General features: G+C 25.9%; 1 protein-coding gene across 1 annotated transcript in view; it reads right to left on the bottom strand.

Moving 5' to 3' along the window:
• Positions 1–20,052, bottom strand: part of LOC100166756 (1-phosphatidylinositol 4,5-bisphosphate phosphodiesterase classes I and II) — a 26,152-nt gene extending 6,100 nt beyond the window's left edge. Inside the window, exons 1-10 of the mRNA XM_029487884.1 lie at positions 19,942–20,052; positions 19,762–19,830; positions 19,471–19,608; positions 9,059–9,192; positions 6,992–7,076; positions 6,821–6,921; positions 2,083–2,414; positions 1,709–2,025; positions 1,408–1,621; positions 413–610 (exon numbers count right to left, since the gene is read on the bottom strand). Of these exons, the coding sequence (XP_029343744.1) occupies positions 413–610; positions 1,408–1,621; positions 1,709–2,025; positions 2,083–2,414; positions 6,821–6,921; positions 6,992–7,076; positions 9,059–9,192; positions 19,471–19,608; positions 19,762–19,830; positions 19,942–19,956 (1,603 nt within the window). The 5' untranslated portion in view covers positions 19,957–20,052. The remainder of the gene's footprint in view (positions 1–412; positions 611–1,407; positions 1,622–1,708; positions 2,026–2,082; positions 2,415–6,820; positions 6,922–6,991; positions 7,077–9,058; positions 9,193–19,470; positions 19,609–19,761; positions 19,831–19,941) is intronic.
• Between the last annotated feature and the right edge of the window lie 644 nt (positions 20,053–20,696).

The raw sequence follows: 20,696 nt of genomic DNA, 5'->3' as shown, positions 1-20,696 counted from the left end.
TACAGTGACTCACTTGTAACCTACTGTACAGCAGAGCGACATCCACTTACCCACCTTTTTTGATTTGAAAAGTGTCAAAGTTAAATTATAAATCTTTAACTATAAAGTTTTGAGTATTGTAATTTAAAAATGTTCATAACTCGTTTCAAAATAAATTAAAATATCGAAAGTACACTTACAACAAACCTGAGAAAATGTTGTTACATTTAAGTTTAGTAATAGGTAGGTAACTCTTATACTCTTGTACGTAAAACTAGCAAAGCTAAATTAGAACTGTATAACGCTCATTTCGTATGTTACGCATAGATGATACACTACGAGAGAATGATATTTCATTTTAATGTAAAATGTAAAAAATATTACGTCGGTACCCTAGGTACTTATAATATATTTAACTTCTTATAAAACTTACTTTCTGCATTTTCAAAGGAGGTGAATTGCACTGATTGACAATAATTTACGAGAACCGAAATTTCCGTACCAGCTTCAGTCTCTTTGGTGTTGGATACCTTGTCGACCAAAGGCTTACCTTGTAAAACATGTTTTAAATCAACCGTTCTATCTACGTCCTCTTCTTCTCCATCGGTATCGCTACTGCTGTCATCATCATCTACAATTGTATTAATAACATTACTTATGCATAAACTTAACATATTTTTATAATTTTTCTCATCTTAATAAGCTATAAGTTAAATTTTAAGTTGAAAAAAAACACAATTAGGTGAAATTATTTTTTATAATTCCTATTAATATAATATTATATGAATTCCAAAATGACTATATTATTTTTTTTTTTTATAAATACCCTGTATAAAAAGGTCCTTACCTATAATTTTATTTTGTCTAAATTATCGATTTTTTTTTCTTACAAAAATTATATAATGTGTAAAATTGTAAACTTTAAAAAACAATAATAATGATACAAAATAAATAATTGTAAAAAGTAAATGTATGAAAAATATCCGGCCAAATTGATCGTCTCCATGTAGCTATGATAAATAATTGCATGCGTAAAATGTAGGAACGTTCGTAGAGTTAAATTTAAAAAAAAATACCTTATCTGATATATTTGAGTTAAATTTAACCAAATAATTAAATAATTCGCCGTAAATATTGTTTGAAAGGAAAAAATGAATATTGAAGTTAAAGTTTTTGTATAAAACTCGTTACAGATTGAGTAAAAATGTAAAAACTATATTATCTATGATGATAGTAATATACCCACAGAATATTAACAATATTAAAATAGCAATTTTTAATTATTTCAATTCTAGTTGAATATTTTCAGTCCTATTAAGTTAAAAAAAATAGTCGATGTTTTAGCACTATTACCAGCCATATTTTTTACATTGCAATATTAATAGCTGCCTATTAGTTCAATTATAATATAATAACTACCGTTTGTACCTTCATCTTCGTCTTGATTACTGTCCTTGCTGGATTGTCGAATTGGTCCTCGTGGTATATCTCCATTGCCCAACACCAAAGTGGCAGCTGTAGCTGGCTCCAACACTACACTAGTCGTAGGCTTTTTATGATGATGGTGATGTTTTTTCTTGTTTTTTATAATTATTTTGTTTTTCAGCATTGAAGGAGGTGGTAACGAGAAGCCGGGCTCAAGCTAAAATAACATATACATTATTACGTATTAGGGATAATACATTAAATGTGCGAAATGAAAACAATGAATAATATTTGTGTTTATTACTTTATGACTGTCTAATGGTTCGCACAACAACATGTCGCCGAAATAATCGTGACAGTATTGGGCAATTTTCGCTTGTTGTTTAGTGTTGCAATGGTTTTCAAATGACAATATTACTGGGTAGTCGGACGACTTGAAAGCTGACTCGGCAATTGCCTCTATTACTTCTCGAGCCGACACTTCAGGTACAAATGTGTATCCGTGCAGAATTACCGGTTCATTTGTCTTTCCATTCCACAAATCTAATTCAACGCATCGACATCCAGACAGTAAGCACTGTCTGTAAATCTCCACGGACGACTTACCAGTCAACTGGTGACCTAGTTGAAAACTAATTTTAGAAAACTATAAATAATACCGTGCACTATAATTGTTACCAGTCAAGTAAGTGTTATGTGACGAATTTATGAAATAATGCGATAGCGGCTGATCCATGTCGTTATTTAATTCAAATGTAGTAGAAGATACTATGGGGTTGTCGGCGCTCATCAGATACTTGAGAAAACCGTCAAAACTCAACAAGGCTCGTTGAGCGTTTTGTTTGTTGGGTTCAAATTCACGAATCAGGTCTTTTGCTCTATTTGAATTGGCATATGGATGGAGTATTTCGTTTAAACGAGGATCTCTTTGAGTACGATTTAAGAAATCGACGAACTGATCAACTGTCATAAGTTTTTTCTTACCCGAAGCTCCATGATCACTACAACATCTGAAAATGGTACCCAAGTTACAGTTGCACACCCTTGTATGGATAATTATTGTTAAAAATAATAGTACAATTAATTTATTAGGATGACATAATAATACCTTAAAATCAGGGCCGGATTAACAATACCCAAAGGATATAGGCGGGCTAATAAAATATATTGATACATACTATGGCTAAATTTATAATACAAAGAAATAATGTTTACTTTTTATTATTGAAAAATATATTATGGTTTATCTGCTGAAAAATGTATTCTCAGAATTGAGCATGCTAAGTGAGTATTGTAGTGTGGCCATTACAGCTACTAAAAATAATTATTACCTAAGAGAAGCATATGAATGTTACTGTAGGTAGGTAATTAACGTACGTATATTTTAAACTGAGAAAATAGCAGTGATAAGCGATTAAACGGATAATCACGATCGTGAATATTCGATATATACTTTTATGTTTTTTTATTAATAGTCAACGAAATTATAACCTACCAGCACACAGGATATTATGCTATTTTATCGATGTGAACACTATTGTCGAATAGATACGCAAATTTTTTTTATACATATCATTCTAAACAATAATTTATAAAAAAATTAAGATTTTTCCAAAAAGAATAAACAAAAATATGTTTGAGTATATAAATTAAAGGCATATAAGGACATTTTCTCCTTGTTAGGGTAATATTCAGTCGTGAGCATTTTTTTACAAACGTATTTTTTATCATTTTTATCATTTTCTCACAGACTATCCCTTGGTAATTGAATATAATTGTTTGTTTATGCGCTTTACATACGTGTAAAAAAATAACTTTTTTAGTTTGTTATATCCGGCTTGGGTTTTTATAAGAAGTAGATAGATATTTTCAATTTCAATAACTCTTGTACCTCTAGTAATCCCTAGATAAACATGAAAAATATTATGAGTAAAAAATGTCATAGATTTAAATAGCGTTTACGGTATTCTTGAGCCTCTGGACGTCCTTAATGTTAAATTATAGATTATTATTTATTTTTGCATAAACTTCATTAAATATAGTTTATTATTCATGAATTAAATAATAGGTATACGCCTTAATCATAAAAACGAAAAAAATCGTTGCAATATCACAAATACACAATATATTATCTACATTTTGTAATGATAATATTATAATAATATTATAATGTTATAATAATATTTTTAGTCGATCATTTGCTATCTTTTGCTATCATTTGTTATATTTTGGTATCATTTGCTATCTATCAATATTATACAATATTGAAATACTTAACTGTTTGAATAGTTCATTTTTTGTACTTGAATAAAGCTGTTATGAATATTAAAAGTGACTCAAAATTATGGCGGGTCTTTCTTAATTTAAACTATTGCATTTAGCCTTTATAATTTTCATTAGTTGGTAAGACAGTGTTCAGCGAGATGACAAATTAATGACTATAACGTACATTTTCAAACATATAAAATATAAATATAATCGTCAATATGTCAGAATACATTGATAAGAAATATCCACTTACTACGCGTTGAGAGCAAGATTGTCATGTTTTAAGAATGGAATATAATTATTAAAATATAATTATAATTTATTTTTTCAAATACGATTTTAAAAAGTGGATATTACTACTCTGCTGTAGGTACATAATAAGTAGCGTGTAGTTCAGTGTAACAGATGTGTTAAATTTGAGTTCAATGATATAAAAAACATTGTATAAAAAAGCGATTTTGAGCGAAAACGGTCAGTCAGCCTATATTACTAAGTATATTTTATGATATTATTTCAATTAAAGTAATGTATTTTATTATTTGTACAGCTATAATAGTAGGATGAATTAATTTTTGTCGTAAACATAGTATTTTAAAATGTCATTGTATGTATACATTTTTATACTTAAAAACAACATACTTTAAAAGTTTCAAGACGGTACCTACAAATATAATATTTTTAAATTACAACAAAATAAGAAAACATTCGATGTAAAGTTGTTAATTTGCGGGTGAATATCTAATGTTGTAAGAATTCGAAGTTTCAACTGCTCATAAAAAATGAATGTGTACCGCCGGTACACTTTTTTTTTTTTGATAAAGGTAGGGTAAACCTATGAGATACTTCAGATACTTGTATTAAATTTTTAAACCATGGATAAAATAACATTATTTTATGAATTTCTAACTCAAATTAATTTGCAAATGTTCATGAATTTGACGAACTTTTCAAAAGTCAAATTTCTGATGCCCATAAAAAATTATTGTACATTTATTTTCAATTTTTTTTTAAATTACACTAATAACAACTTATGACAAACTTTGTATTCAATTTCCAATTTTTTTGACCGAGTGAAAAATTATTTATCGACAATTTATGATTGAAAAAAAAAACTAAAAAAAATCCAAAATTTCTTATGACTATAAACAGCTCAAAAAGTGTCAAAATATTAAAAAATGTTATCATATGTGGATAATATTCATATAAATATTTTGTAAAAATACAGTTGTTCGTTGTTGAATTACTATAAAAATAACAATGATTTGATCAAAAGCAGGTTTTTTCGTAAAAATGTGTATAAGCTGAAATAAAGCACACGACTGTTATCATTGAAACATACATTTTTTTATGAAAATACCTAAATAAAATTATATTTTACTGAATAAAAAATTACTATTTAATTTTCAATTATAAAAATATTTCAGTTCTAATTAAAAGATACAAATATTGTTTACCATAAAAAAATGTTAAACAACAATGAATCAAAGGAATTTGATGAAACGTAGTAGTTAAGGTTCAATCCTAAGTAAGTATTAGGGTATTATATTAATATTATGGTATATACGTATAACTATAATAAACATGTAATCTTTTGTCTTATTATTTCTAAAAACTTAACGCTGTAAACTAATATTATAAATTAATTTTCTAATCAATGTCAATGGTTTGCGAATTAAAAACTCGTAGTATCTTTATGGTGGTGTTATGTGGGTGATAATTGACCCTCGTCCTATTTTACTTCACGCCACAAAAAGCTGTACAGTGTTGTACGTATTATTTTGTATTTTAAATAGGTACAAGTAGAATTAAAATTATTTGTAATGAGTTCATTATTATTGTAATTACTAATTTGTAATAGAAAAAAAACAATTGTTTTATAAATAATAAACATCAATGAGATAATTATAACTATATTTCTTTTTATTGATCTCGAAAAGCCATCAGTAGAAAATGCCATTAATAACAATTATATTTCGTGACAGTGTTGATTAAATAATTTCAGTATTTAACTTAAGCCTAGTTACTGTCATCAATTTTATCTCAAAAGACCCTAAGTTTTGATAAAATTAAAGTTAGTTTACGTCGTCCGATTTTGATTCTGAAAAAAAATTTGAACTTGACAGAAAATTGTTTATAGATCGTACGGAATACTATGTAACTACTATCTTAGTTACTCCTATGTGTATTTCACCTATTAGTGAGGCACGGGTGAAATACAAATTTTAGAAACGGTCTTGCAAATTCATAAAAATTGAGAAATTGCATCTACGAAAGTAAAATAAATGAATACTTAATTGCTTAAATTATACTGAAGGGGTTGGATACATTTGTCACTGGCCTTCTACCAGTATTTTCGATATTACTTCGATATTACTTATGAACAAATTATAAAAACTGTCAAACAAATTCATACAATTGGCGTACCTAGGTACAAAATATTTAAATAAAAATGTTCAAGAAATTTCTTGGAGGGGATGGGGGTATGCACGTCATAAATTTGGTATTAAGCACCTTTATATGTATTATAATATAATATACACAAATACACAATGGAAAAGCATATCATGTGGTGTTTAGGTATAATTTTTTTATAAATATGTTTTTAAATCATTCATATTTTTAATTGGAATATTTAAAGATATCGTCATATTTTATTATTATAGATTAACTTGCAATACAAATATTAAAACAGGATAATGAAAAATGTAAGGTGGTGCTAAAAAAAGAAAAAACTAACCCCGAGACGCCAAAAATCATAATCTGGCCCTGTAAGCATTGTTTAATTTTATGACCCTTAACTCATCCATTAGAATATATATAGTGTACACTGTACCTACCTATACACTTTATTTACCAAAGGATATTAATAATATTATATAAGATAACCCTGTCTTACAGTTCAAGTGTATAGCAAATTAACATCATATCACAGAATGCAAGTACCAGAACAAATATAAAGTAAATTAACAATTAGTTCAAAGCTATATATTATAATATAAACCATAAATCATTATCATACTGATATCTATATTCACTAACTAGGTAACTGATATTTGTACCATTTATAAACTGTATCGGTAAATGCATTTTGCTATCAACTTTATTATGTTATACATTTTAATTTATTTTAATGTTGAAATGTACTTACACGTCATCAAATAATTGTGCAACTTCGGGTCGAGCAGTAAGATTTTTGTAGAAAGTGAAGAAATCTTCAAATATGAATTTTACCGGACTAACGAAATCATTCTGAATAATATAATATTAATTACTATTGGTCTAATTAATACAATTTAACATTTAGAATTATAATACGTACTTTATTCGACGGTAATCCAGATGACTCCAGGGCTTTTTCGACTTTCTTCCTATCGTCTTTGTTCTGCGCGAACGTCTTGAGAATACTAAAATTATTATAAATAAATATGTAAAAATGAATGTCAAGAGTATATAATATATATTATTATACAGATACAAAGTGTCTTGTGGTAATTTAATTTCGTGTTGTATAATATTATAAAGAGACTTATAGGCACCGATGTACGCAAGATATTATCAGTTAAAAAATACGCAAACACAAACGCTGGACAAGGTAAGAAAATAAATATTATTTATAAATCAATTTTCACGTTATTGATATTTCTTTTAACTGTGTAGGTATACAGTTTTTGTGTCACGAATTCGGATAGTGAAATTTACGCAGCTTATAAAGTTTTCAATACCTGTAATTATTGTCCATTTGATGAAACAAATTAAAAATATTCAAAGTAAATAAGTTTAAATAAAATGAATAGATAAATTAAAAATCGTACAGCTCATTTAGATGTATATATGATTATGTACCAGGATATATTCCATTAATCATTAATTTTTTTTTTTTAATCATATTTTCCTCGACGTTAGTTGACACGATCTCGATAATAAATACAAAAAAAAGTGATGAATTAGGTATTGGAGTGGTTATATATATGGTTATATTTCAAAGCAATAATGATTGCATACGAAAAACGATTTAGAACAGAGCCCAAACGTACTTCGAAATTAAAATAAGTGGGTCGGTACTTCCAAGCACATTCAGTATTAAATTTCTAATACGTCATGATAATATATAGTGCTGAACTGCTTTATGTTAATACATTTTGATATAACAACTATGAGCATTATTTTTTTTTTTGAAAAAGCACACATTGTAAAGCAATAAAAATAGAATATATACATAATATTCGATTAGCTATTTAAGCATATCTTAGCAGTATTCTAGTAATTATTTAATTTAATTGGAATTTTTGCTGAGGTGTATGCTCATTTGTTTTGAACGATGTCATTAATAATTAATTGAATAATGAACGGTTTGTACCCAGTATAGTATATTACATGAGGCACACAAGGGTTTTATCTTATATTTCGTGGAATGAATGCAGATGAGTTCAAAGTGAAGTGCCTAAATACACATTAAGTCAAGTGAGACAAACCGTTTTACTTCATAACAACTGTTTAATAGGAATAACTCAGTTTATAATATTTTATTAACCTGGATTAAGGGAATTCCTTTTCCATGTTAATAATCACAGCTCAAAAAAATGTATGTATACAAAATAAATAAGCTATTTCTTCAATAGATGATTCTATGAGGCATATGAATTACATATTAATTGTTTTGAGAAAATTTACCAACTCAATTGAATAACTGGAGAAGGCACTCTACTGTATAGTAGGATTTTGTTTATAAATGGGTCACGAGCGGAAACAATGATATGTCAGACTCTATTTCTTAGGATATTTTATTATAATTTATAATGAAAGTTTAACTATAACTAATTATACGGTATGTTGAACTAATACTTGAAAAAGATATCACAAATATCATAATATAATAATTATTAAAATATACTGTTCTTAATATTTTTTTTATAATAAGTAAATACTTCCTAACATATATAATAATTTTGCAAAAGTTTTAACTATAAAGGGCTATAAAAAAAAAATTATGAATGCGTATTTTCGAAACATTTAAACTGTTATACGAAAACTTACGAGGGACCTTATATTGTCTATTACATTTTTACCCCTTTGGTATAAATTTAAACATATTATAAATGAATAACAAGTAAAAACAACAAATTGTATAAATGTTCGTGATTTTGACAAATTCTGTCAAAATTTGAACTTAAAATAACGCTATATAAAAAACATTATGCTTGTGTATATTCAATATTTATGAATTACTACACAAACAAGTAATAAATCTAACCAACTCAGAATATGAATATTTTAAATTTTAAATTGTTTGTATAGAACGAGATTTTAAAAATTCTGTTTAAATAATGATATACAAATAATTATATTTAATATTGTAAATAAAATAATATAAAAATGTAATAATCACTTTTTTATTGGAATTTTGCCATTCTTGTCTACTAATAAACTCAATTTGGTATGCGTTTTGTGCAAGAACGCTATTGGTGACCAATTTAGCTGCACCAAATTCAGAGCAAGCTTCAAAAGACCATCTGTCCATACCTAAATAATATGATAAATAACAATTAATGGCATGGTAACAATGTTTTACCTCTGCAAACTCTGCTAAACGAATACATAATAATAAAGACATCATAATTCACCGCAATGACACTGAAAAGGGTCAAGTACACTGCAATATTGTCAAATAGATGATTGAAATCGATTAGTAACTTTACAGACCTGTATAAATTAACAGGAGGTACCTATATAATTAAGTTTTTTTGTAAAATAATCTATTCACAGTATCAATGTTTATCACCATGTAATATATATATATATATATATATATATATATCATACTTCAAATATTTTTAGTTTAAATAAATACCTGCATTATATATTACATTATTAACATATTTATTAATATTCTCGTTATCATTCTAAAAAAAAAACATAAAATGAACGTAAAGCGATTCACACATATTATTTTGAAATAATATTACTCAGTTATTAGAAGTCCAAGTACCTACTTAGTACTTAAGAATAGCTGACACTATATACGAATAATATTAATTTTTATCATCTTCGTTTTACCCGCAATACACATTATTAAAAAAAATATTATTTATGTTCATCATAATCGACACAATTTTGTTATCCCTATTACTAGAATCAATTAATATTTTATCTAGGAAAACATTATTGGTATTTTCTAATTTTTATTTTTAAATTTAAAATAAGTAAATGAATCAAGCAAATGAAACCATTACAATTTAAATATTATACTTGCATCTGCCGTTGTAATAAAAATTTCGAAACAACTGACGAGAGAACGCGGAAAATTTCTTAAATGTTGGCAAATAAATTATTTTAATCTTCTACTTATATAGTATTTTAAACGCATGTATAATCGTAAAATCAAAAAAACTTGTAAATAAATAATATGAATTCTACTTTGGGTTAAATTCTATAGATCACAGAAGTCTATCAAATTTTAATGAAAAATTATTAAGAAATTATGAAAATGTAACTAGAATACAAGATTACCAGAGTTATAAGTAGGGCCCGGATTTTTATGCAAACGCATATTCTTCTACATTTGGCGTATAATAATTCTGATTAAATATCTTGAAGTTTCGTAAAACGTAGATTCTACTGTTAATTTTTTTTTTGCATATTTTTGCATATTTGCATCAAAATGCATAATAATTGCATATTTCGGGGTAGTTATATAAAATGTGCATATTTAATAAATACTTAATAAAATATTTTAAATTTTACTCAAAGTTTGATATACATGCCGATTTTGCCCGATCGCCGACGTTCCTGACATGAACTTTCGATAATTCTATCAAATTTCCAATGCATAACAGACACTTTTACGTATCTAGAAAAATCGAGTGTCAATCTTGGAAAAAGTCTAGAATTGGTTCAAAATGTAGAAAATAAATTGAGTGAAGGAGGACGAGGTATTCAATTTGCTAAAGTTAAACTATCAGAAGTATTATCAAAAAATCCCGGATTATCACAAATAAAAAAAATTTCTGAATTTATAAACGGAGAAATAAGAAACGATGATGAAGACCTTGCAGAGTTGTTACCAGAAGATATTTCTTGTTTCAAATACGCACCCATTGTGTCAGCAGACGTGAAAGAAGTTTTTCGAGATACAAGGTGATATGCTACGCGACAATCGTAGAAGTTTTCAATTTGATAATTTAAAAGCACATTTTGTTACATCATGTTGGTACTCATTCAATAATTATTAATTAATACACATTTTTATGCTTAATACAAATTTTAAAAAATGATTTTTAAATTGTAATTTTTTTTCACTTAATACTATATTTTTTAATTTTTTAATTTTTTTAAATTTTGATTTTTTAAACAATATTTTTTTTTGCATATTATTTGCATATTTTTGAATTGTTGAGTGCATATATATATGCATATTTAACAAAAATGTTTGCATAAAAATCCGGGCCCTAGTTATAAGTTTTGTTTAACACTAAGCGTCTATAAGCTAAAGGTGGGCTTTAACTAGTTAAGAAGTTAAAGTTATGTTAAAAAGTTAATTTTTTTTAATTTTTTAACTTAACTAGTTAGTTTATTTTCTAATCAACTTATGAACTTAACTAGTTTAATTCACAGTTGAAATAACTTAGCTTTACTCAGTTGATTTTAAAAAAATCCATCAAGTTGAAACATTTTAAAATTTTTCGTTTATACGTTAATATTACTATATCAGTGTAAAATAAAAATAATCCAATAGAAAAACACAAACATTTTCTTGATAACATAATTTTGTGTATATTAATATATTTTATTAAGTTATAAATTATATATTAAGCGAGTTGCAATTATAAATGTTTTTAATAAAATTAATAATTTTAAATTACAAATTGACAATTGTTATGATTTAATGTTAAATAACTTATAATATATATGAAGGCCATGTACTCATCTTCACGTATTATGACATTCAATTTCTATAAGATATAAAAAAATATATTTGTTAAATTATTAATTTGAAATGAGTATAGTTTAAATTAGTAAATAATAGTAAAGTAAAAGTAAAACGGTAACAGTGTACATTATGATAAAAGTTCAATAACATTGTTTTTTATAATTTAAAAATTAGAAACTAGAAAGATACATTCACTCTTTATATGATTTACATACTAATTTAAAAAAAAAATAGATAAACTTTTTTTAAACTGAGTTAAGTTAATATTTTTTTCTATATTAACTTTTAACTTATCGAGTTAAATTTATAATTTGTTAACTGTTAACTTTTAACTTATCGATCTTGTGTCCTTTTAACTTAACTTAACTTGAGTTAATTATTTTCATTAACTTGCCCACCTTTGGTCTAAGCCATAAATCAATCAAGTATTTCCAATTTTAAAAACATGCAATAATATTATAACACATATAGTGCAAAGTATAAGAGTGAGAGTTTATTCTTTAAATTTTAATTGCCTTCAAAAAATACTAAACAAATTTAAATCTGTTTTTTAAATACTTACTGAGTTATAAAAGGTTTCAGTAAATATAAAAAATTTAATGAAAATTATAAATGTAGTTTGTTATATATAATTGTATGTAGGTAATTTTATGTAAATGTTAATATGTATATATACATATTTACATAATAATATATAATTATTTCACCACAATTAGTTGTTGATAATTCACTGGCAACATAGTAGTCATTTTTTAAACCAGTGTGATATTTGTCTCGTTATTTTCGGGGAATTGTATTCCGGCTCCGTGATTTTTTTCTCAATATTTTCGCAAATCATGCTCAATGCTCACCTCCATATTTTACTTTAAAAATGAATTAATTAAAATTTTGATACTAGGATGTCTTAAGTCTACTAGGTATAGAATTATATTCTCAAATAATTAGATGTTATATGTATTTTAAGGAGTTATACCTGTGATGATGACATTAACTTCTTTTTCCTAATAATAACAACCATTTTTTTTTAAATAGTTAATGTAATTTTTCGAAAATGTCAATGTATTTTAATCAAAATTTGAATTTCTGATTTATATAACTTAAAGACTAAAGTAGATACTAAGGATAATATCCATGTAGTAAAGAATACTAATTTATGATAATGGAAACGAATAATAGGTTTAAATATAATATGGTCTTAGATGATTTGCAAATAACAATGATTTATGAATTTATGAAAACTGTATAAATTGTAAAAATGTTCCGAGTATAATCAGTACTAGACTAATATTTCCCAACCAATGGTCCACGGCACAATTTTTTTTTTTTACTAAAAAAATTTAATGTAGTGAAAAAAATAGTACCTACCCATTCAAGTTACTATACATCTGTATTATGGGTCTGAACAACAGTATACATCCTTGGATTCCCGAACTTTTAAAGGAAAGAACAACCCCGACAGTTGCATGTGATAAACATTAATTATAATGAATTATCTATAAAGAAACGATTAAAAATAAGTTAGTGAACTGTAAGGCGTAAATAATTAACATTGTTATTGAAAATGTCATTATTTTCATTTATTTAAAAATCTAAAATCTGAAAAATGCAATCCTTGTTAATAATAATAAAAAAAGGTCTCCTGAAATCGAGGTGATCCGTGACCTTTCAAAAGTTCTTTAGGTGTGCATAGTGTCAAAAAGGTTGGGAAACACTATACAAGACTAATTTATAATTATTACATCAATTTTATATTTTATGTAAATCCATTATAAAGGACTATTATTCTTAATAATATTTTTATGTACCTACCTATTTATATGGCTACATAAACATAAAGTATAATAACAACGAAACTGCTCGTTCAAATTTCGATTTAAATTAATCCAAATTATCAAAATATACATATAACATTTTATTAGACAACATACCTACGGTAAAAAAAATAATGGTTTTTATTTGAAAATAAAAACATGTTTTTCATGGAGCCAGGTACTCCTTAAATATTATAACAATTTTAAGTACTTATTTGAAATTTTGGCTTTATGTATACAATTTTGAAAATTAGAATTTGAAATAGATTGCGAAAGGATTAAAGAACGTGAGCATGGTTGGTAATTGCCCTATATATATAGGTATTACCCCAGTTATTATCCTCGTGTATTCATTGTATTTTTATTTATTTATTTAATATAAATATATAATATTAACTTTAATAAATTAAAATGTCCTATCAAACCTAATCATAATGTATATAATATTACAGTGACTTGATTAAAGCATTTGCAACCAAACAGACACAATTAATATTTTCAAACATAAAATACATTTATATTTTGTTGTTATTTTATTAATAACTGTATATCTGTCTGAGTGTATAGATAGTTTGTAAACGTATTCTAAGAAAATGTAATAAACATCTAGATTAATTTTATAAATAATATAATAGAAACTACAATACAATTAATGATTTATTCAATTAGTATAATAACTAAGATATTTTTTTATAGACGTAAATTATTAATTTACATCCAAATCTTGTCAAAAAATACCCGAATCACTACACTATTGCTGGGTATTAACTACATAATACATTTTTATTTTAACAATATCAATGTGTCTTATAATTATGTTGTACACTTGTACATATGTGTAAAACAATACTGAGTAAGTCTTTATGACCAAATACATATACCTAGCAATTTATAGATGGTAACAATCATACATCATTATGAATTTAAAAAAAAATTATTGATATTTCTCTGGTAAACGAAAAAAAAAATCCAAAGTTATTGTAAAAATCATTGATAAATTATTTATATAAATACATATTACATAAACATATGTATCTATACTTTTTATCTTCAAACTGTTAATATTAACACATAATATTGAATATTTGAATAATAATTTAAAAATTGTTATAAGGATCAAATATTAATTTAAAATTATTTTATTATCATGTTCACATTTATGACTACTGTGTACTCACCTATTTATCGTAAAATAATATAAATTTCAAATTATCGTATTGCAGAAATCTTCATTGAAAATAATGAATGAATGAAATGTTGAATATTATGCAAATTTAAGACCAGAATATTTATTTATTTATAAATAAATCCACGTTGGAATTAATATTTCTTTTTTAAAATTAGTTCAATTTAACTCAATTCAAGCGCTTGAACTGTAAATAGGGATTGTCCCCCATGTTTCAACTTTTTTTCTTTTCATTTTTTAATTAAAAACAAAAGTGAATAGACATTTCAATTCAAATTTGATTTAGTGTTTCACCTTTGGAAGGAAAATGTGTTTGATTTTAATATTGGAGGTGACCTGTTAAATTAGATACAAAAATTTAGATGAAAAAGAAACAGCCTTTCTAGTAATATTTCATTTTGCGTTTTGGCCCAGTCGATTATTATTGCGTTTTTATAAATCCTTTATGGCACAAAGATATCCCGCTGATATACAAAGATATATTCCCTCCCCGAGAGAAATCTTGGCCACAATCCCGTCTTGTTTGAAACGAGCACAATACATCGATATACTTTAACATAGTTATTCTAGGGTCGCACTCAGTATATAATATATATTATAAAAGAAGCATTAAACAACCAAAAGGGGTTTCAAGTTTGAGTTGTTTTTTATAATGGTACAAGATTTTTTCAAAAACATTGTTTTTTTTAATTCACCACAAACATATTTTGAACTACTTAGAAATACAAAACATAACCTATTTTAACTTATCATAACCATACTATAAGTGATTATATTTGGATTATATTTTGCAACTATATATGTTATAATATTACATCATACTTCATAAACCTACATCAGTAGACTGCAATACTCAAGTAAAATAATATTTTAAAATCTAAATAATTAATAATTGGACTCAATTCAAAAGGACTCCTTCAATACTATTGTACTTTAGTAATATTAATATTAGCAAGAATAAATAATATAGTAGTAAACAAAAAGTATAATTGAAAAAATATAGTTATGAATCATGATACTTTATATTTTAAGGACAATCCTAAATAAATCCAGTACTAAAAACAAACCAACATAATATAATGATAATATGTGAATATTTAAACAATATAATATTATTCTGTTCTATCAATAAAACGTGTTTATTTATAAATTATAAACAATTTATCTTCATTACTATTTAATTCCTAAAGTAATTATAAATATTTATTCATATTTACAGATTAATATTTTAAAAACAATGTTTAAACATTTCACGTTTAATCGTTTAATCCGTATTATAATATTACAGCTGGTGTATTTAAAATGTTAAAAATACTACAATAGGATACACGTCAATCATCTAAAACAGTAGTTCCCAAACTTTTTTCCTTGTGATACAGTATTATTATTTATTTTAAAATGATATACCTAGCACCGATGAATTTCTATCCAGTCCACTTGAGTTGGTACTAAGATCTATAGTAAACACTAGACGTAACTAATTTACAGTAATTAGAGACAAACTATACAAGTAATAACTAATAGGAAGTAATACAAAAGGATAATTATTATAATTTAGTACCTAAACAATGACAAAATAGTCATTCAATTTGCAGTTTACTTTTCGGGTTGCTTTCATTTTCGCATACCTATACGAATAATCTAATATACGTGCTTAACACTGTTTAAACAAATTTTAAAAACACTTCATTAACAAATCAGTTTATAATTTATCGGCGTTATTTTTTTATTGGTAAAACAACAAATTTGTAATACTATAACGTAATATTCAGACTGACCAACACTCTCTCGCCCTGTTATCTGGTCATCGTATATAATTAATACCCACGTTACTTTGGAAATTATATATTTACATTTATAATACTACCATATTGTGTTAATTAGATGATGAATAACTATTGTAATGCACCACAACTGCTTTATGACATCCACTACTTCTGATGTTTTCACCTTATTTTCCTATTATCCTTTACGGTATACCTAATAAAGAATTTAATTGTCATTTACTGAGTAAGTATAGACACCTTGCAGGAAGACAACTAGCGCTCTGGGGAGTCAACACGCGTACTACTTGGTAGCGCCGATTTTACGCACAATATTCAGTCCATTCATAACCCCAAGGTTTTGAAGATTTTAGTAATTTTTAATAAGTCCCAAAATCAATAAATGAGATATGAAATTTATAGTCTGCAAATATATAACTCACATTCCACACATGCATATTATGATAATATTTAATTTGTTGTAGGACAGTATGGGTACTACCTAAATTTAATAAGCAAAGAATTATTTTCGTTGGCAGTATTATTGTATTAACTATAAAATATTCAAAAAAGTAAAACTTCAAACTCCTTCAATATATTAACTATGGGTACCTATCAGTAATAACAATATAAATGATAGTATTGAACCATAGACATACACATACTGATAGGACATATAAATATATTTAAATGTCTATGTATTGAACAATAATAAACACATTGTGTCATAAATAGAACATGAAATTAGCTAAAATGACAACAATTATTATTATTATTATTATTATACCTAGTTATTGCTTATTTTTTGTTAACCCTATTTGGACGTCTTATTGGCTTATTTTCAACAAAATGGTAACCACATATAACTGTAGGTATCCATGGTGTTCCATCAATGCTACAGGCATGCACAAATTTGAAATTATTGATAGAGAAATTGTATTAAAATATTAGCATAATATAATTATGGTAAGACAAAAACAATACTAACTTCATTCTTTTAATACTTTTTACCAATTTTTTTTAAAGTTCTTTTTCATGTTGTCGATTTGGAAAATTAAATAATTTATGACCAGTTCGGTATGTATAACTACAGTTCACAAGACAACACATTTATTGACCACTTCCCTTTTTATTTTTGCTCATTATTAAAATTAAGTTGAAATAAAACAGTAAAAATAAACAAATAGTATAAGGCCAAGGGCCAATTCGTTAATAAAAAATGTACCTTACAAGTTTTACAGGCCACATAACTACCAAAATTTAAGAAAAGGAACAAATTTGCGTGTATTGTGTAGGAAAGTGTTGCTACCAACTTGTTTGCCAATTGTCCATTAGGCAGCGCTGTTTTCCGTTGTCTGCACGGTGTCTATAGTCTACATCACGGTAATATACCGTGGTCTACATGTTATTATTAAAGTAAAAATAAATATATATTTAATGAAATTAAAATAATATTGCATTCATTTTAAACAATGTTTTTATTTACGTGATTTTGATGAATTTTGTCTTAATCCAACTTAACTTTAAATGCTCATAAAAAAATCGTGCCTTTGTATAGGTACCTATTTAATATTTTTGAATTATTTACTATAACAACTTATGAGGAGACTTGTGTTAAATTTTCAAATTATTTAACTCGGAGAAAATAATTTTACAGCATATAAAAAACTCAAAATGTTTAAAAATTTTAAATGTCTATAAATAGCTCGAAAACAGTCAAAATATTTTTTAAATTATATTTTTTATAGTAAATGATAAAATAAACATTTTGTCAAAATTCTAACTTCAAGACTATTATCAAAATCAATACATTCATCTCCTAGCTCAGTATCTAGAATGAAAGTTATCAACTAAAATTTATAATATTGAAATACAATTTTGAAATCTTTGTATAATTTTTTAATTTGTGCGAAATTTTTAATAGTAATTATAGGGGTTTCAAGGGTAAAAATAAAGAGAAATTATAAAAAAAAAATAATATAATTACTCACTATATACGCTTACAAGGCTACAATAAATTATGAAATAATTTAATAGCTTAATAAGTAAATTTTAAATTTAAATTTCCTTTATTCAAAAGCGCATAGTTATATAATTGATGACAGTACTTAGAAATGTAACAAACAAGTTTAATTCGATGTATAAATGTAGGTAACTATATATAACGTCCAATTAAAGCCTACAGAGGAGTACATAATTTCATATTTCTATCTCTATATAATACGTAGATTTTCGTCCGAAATCTCCGTATTTTTTCTTCTGGTCGGTCAAATTCAATAATAATAACTTAAAAGTACACGAAGTTTAAAATTATATTATCTACATCATAAGTGAAATACCAAATCCTCAGAAAAAACAGTTATTATAAACATTTTAAACAGAAAAGAAATTAAATATAAATTAAAAATTAACTTCAAAATTCAAATGCTTTTAAACATAAAAAGGTTTTGAATCATTTTGTAGCAGAAAATATTATTCTACGGTAATATAAAAATATTTATGTATATAAAGTGAGTTTCCAGTGTCTTATAATTTAAGCCCAGCTGCAGAAGTTACATGTATTCTACTATAACTGCGGAGTGAACTATCATCACAATTTTGTACCTCTTCGAGTATGATATTTTAAAATTATTAATTTATTATAATATGTATTCCTTAAGGTAATTACTATTAATTTTAAAAACATGTATATTTCCCAGATCATACACTTACCTACTAATAGTGCGAAAAGTTTATTTTTAATAATTTCTCTCGTTACATAATATCATGTATCATGAAAATAATCAGTGGTTATAAACATATAATAAATGTAAATTAATGCAATATTGGAATAATATCATTTTTGAAATTGTATTAATCCTGGGAACTAAATAGTGTTCAAGAATTACATATAGGTATTTAATTTAAAAAATAAGAAAAAGTAAATAAATCATCAACTTATATTATTTTTATTTCTCGTGTTTAATATGCTTATATTTGTATATAATATATTATACTATGCGTCTATTTTTATATATTATTATAAGTATAATTAACAATATATTCTATTATTATATTGATCACGATAATGTGATAAAAAATAATTATTATTATGTAATATATTATGCTTACTTGGGCTGTTTGCTTTTTATTGCAACAGAAATTAATGAACGACACGTTCACAAAATCCGTGGCCACGACGACGGTAATCGTTTTATCGCCCAATGGCTCTTGGGACCCCATACACACGACACTTCTCAATTTCGCGTCCTAAATAAAACCGAGGGACATAAAATCATTCATCAAACATAACTACACACATACTCCTACATAGTACAAGCGTGTGTATAAATACACATATACATTTATAATTACACACACACACGCACACATTAATTTATATAATATAATAAATAAAAATACTTTTGGGACCCTGGCGTATTTTCCTGTCCTAGTATCTCGTATCGTCGACATGTCAATCACTTCACAGTCCTGACAAAAAAATACAGCAAAATAAAAAAATAAATATGGTAATAATAAACGCAGTCGTTATAATATAGGTTCGGTTAGGTCACAATAATAGTCATTAAGCAGTGCTTTTACTTTTTTCTGGTCCATCCAATGCAAGAAAAATCCTCGTTCGTCTACTTTGATAGTCACTGGTAACCCAATTCCGCTCTCCTGTAAAAATAAAATACATTCATCTTTAAATTTGAATACTGCAGGTACAGAAAATTATATTTTCCAAATAATTATTAACATTGCCAATTTTATTTTTATATACACAATAAATTTCATTAACAGCTTTCAACTTTGAATATTACAACAGTTAAATTATTAATATAAGTAAATATGAGTTTGGTGATGTTATTACGTATTACCTATAACTTTATGTTTAATATTCATAATAAATGTATAGGTACACAAGTTTTACAGATATAACTAAGTTTATAATTATGAAAAGTATAGAAAGGGGGACGGAGTGGCCGAGTGGGTTCGATCCCGGCCACGGGTGGCATTTTTCTTCGGGCAAGTCACGGTGTCCGGAGAAAGATGCCGCCATCCCCCACCCACGCATGGCAGAAACCTACGGGTGCCCAACTTGAAATTCTGCCAAACGTAAAAACATGTTTCAACCGTTCCACTCTTCACTATAAACAAAAACACAACAAAAACAGCTAATGGCCATAGTTAACGGGCTTAAGTTCAATGAAAAAAAAAGTATGGAAAACAGAAGATTAATATATTTGATCATAAAACCTACAGTATCAATATTAGAAAAAATATAATAAACTATTATACATATTATATTTAGCCATAAACATCGTAAATAATTATGCACTTCATACTTTACAGGA

Source organism: Acyrthosiphon pisum, chromosome A1 (genome assembly GCF_005508785.2).
Source record: "Acyrthosiphon pisum isolate AL4f chromosome A1, pea_aphid_22Mar2018_4r6ur, whole genome shotgun sequence".
Classification (NCBI taxonomy): Eukaryota; Metazoa; Arthropoda; class Insecta; order Hemiptera; family Aphididae; genus Acyrthosiphon; species Acyrthosiphon pisum.
This window is presented reverse-complemented; position numbering and strand designations above follow the sequence as displayed.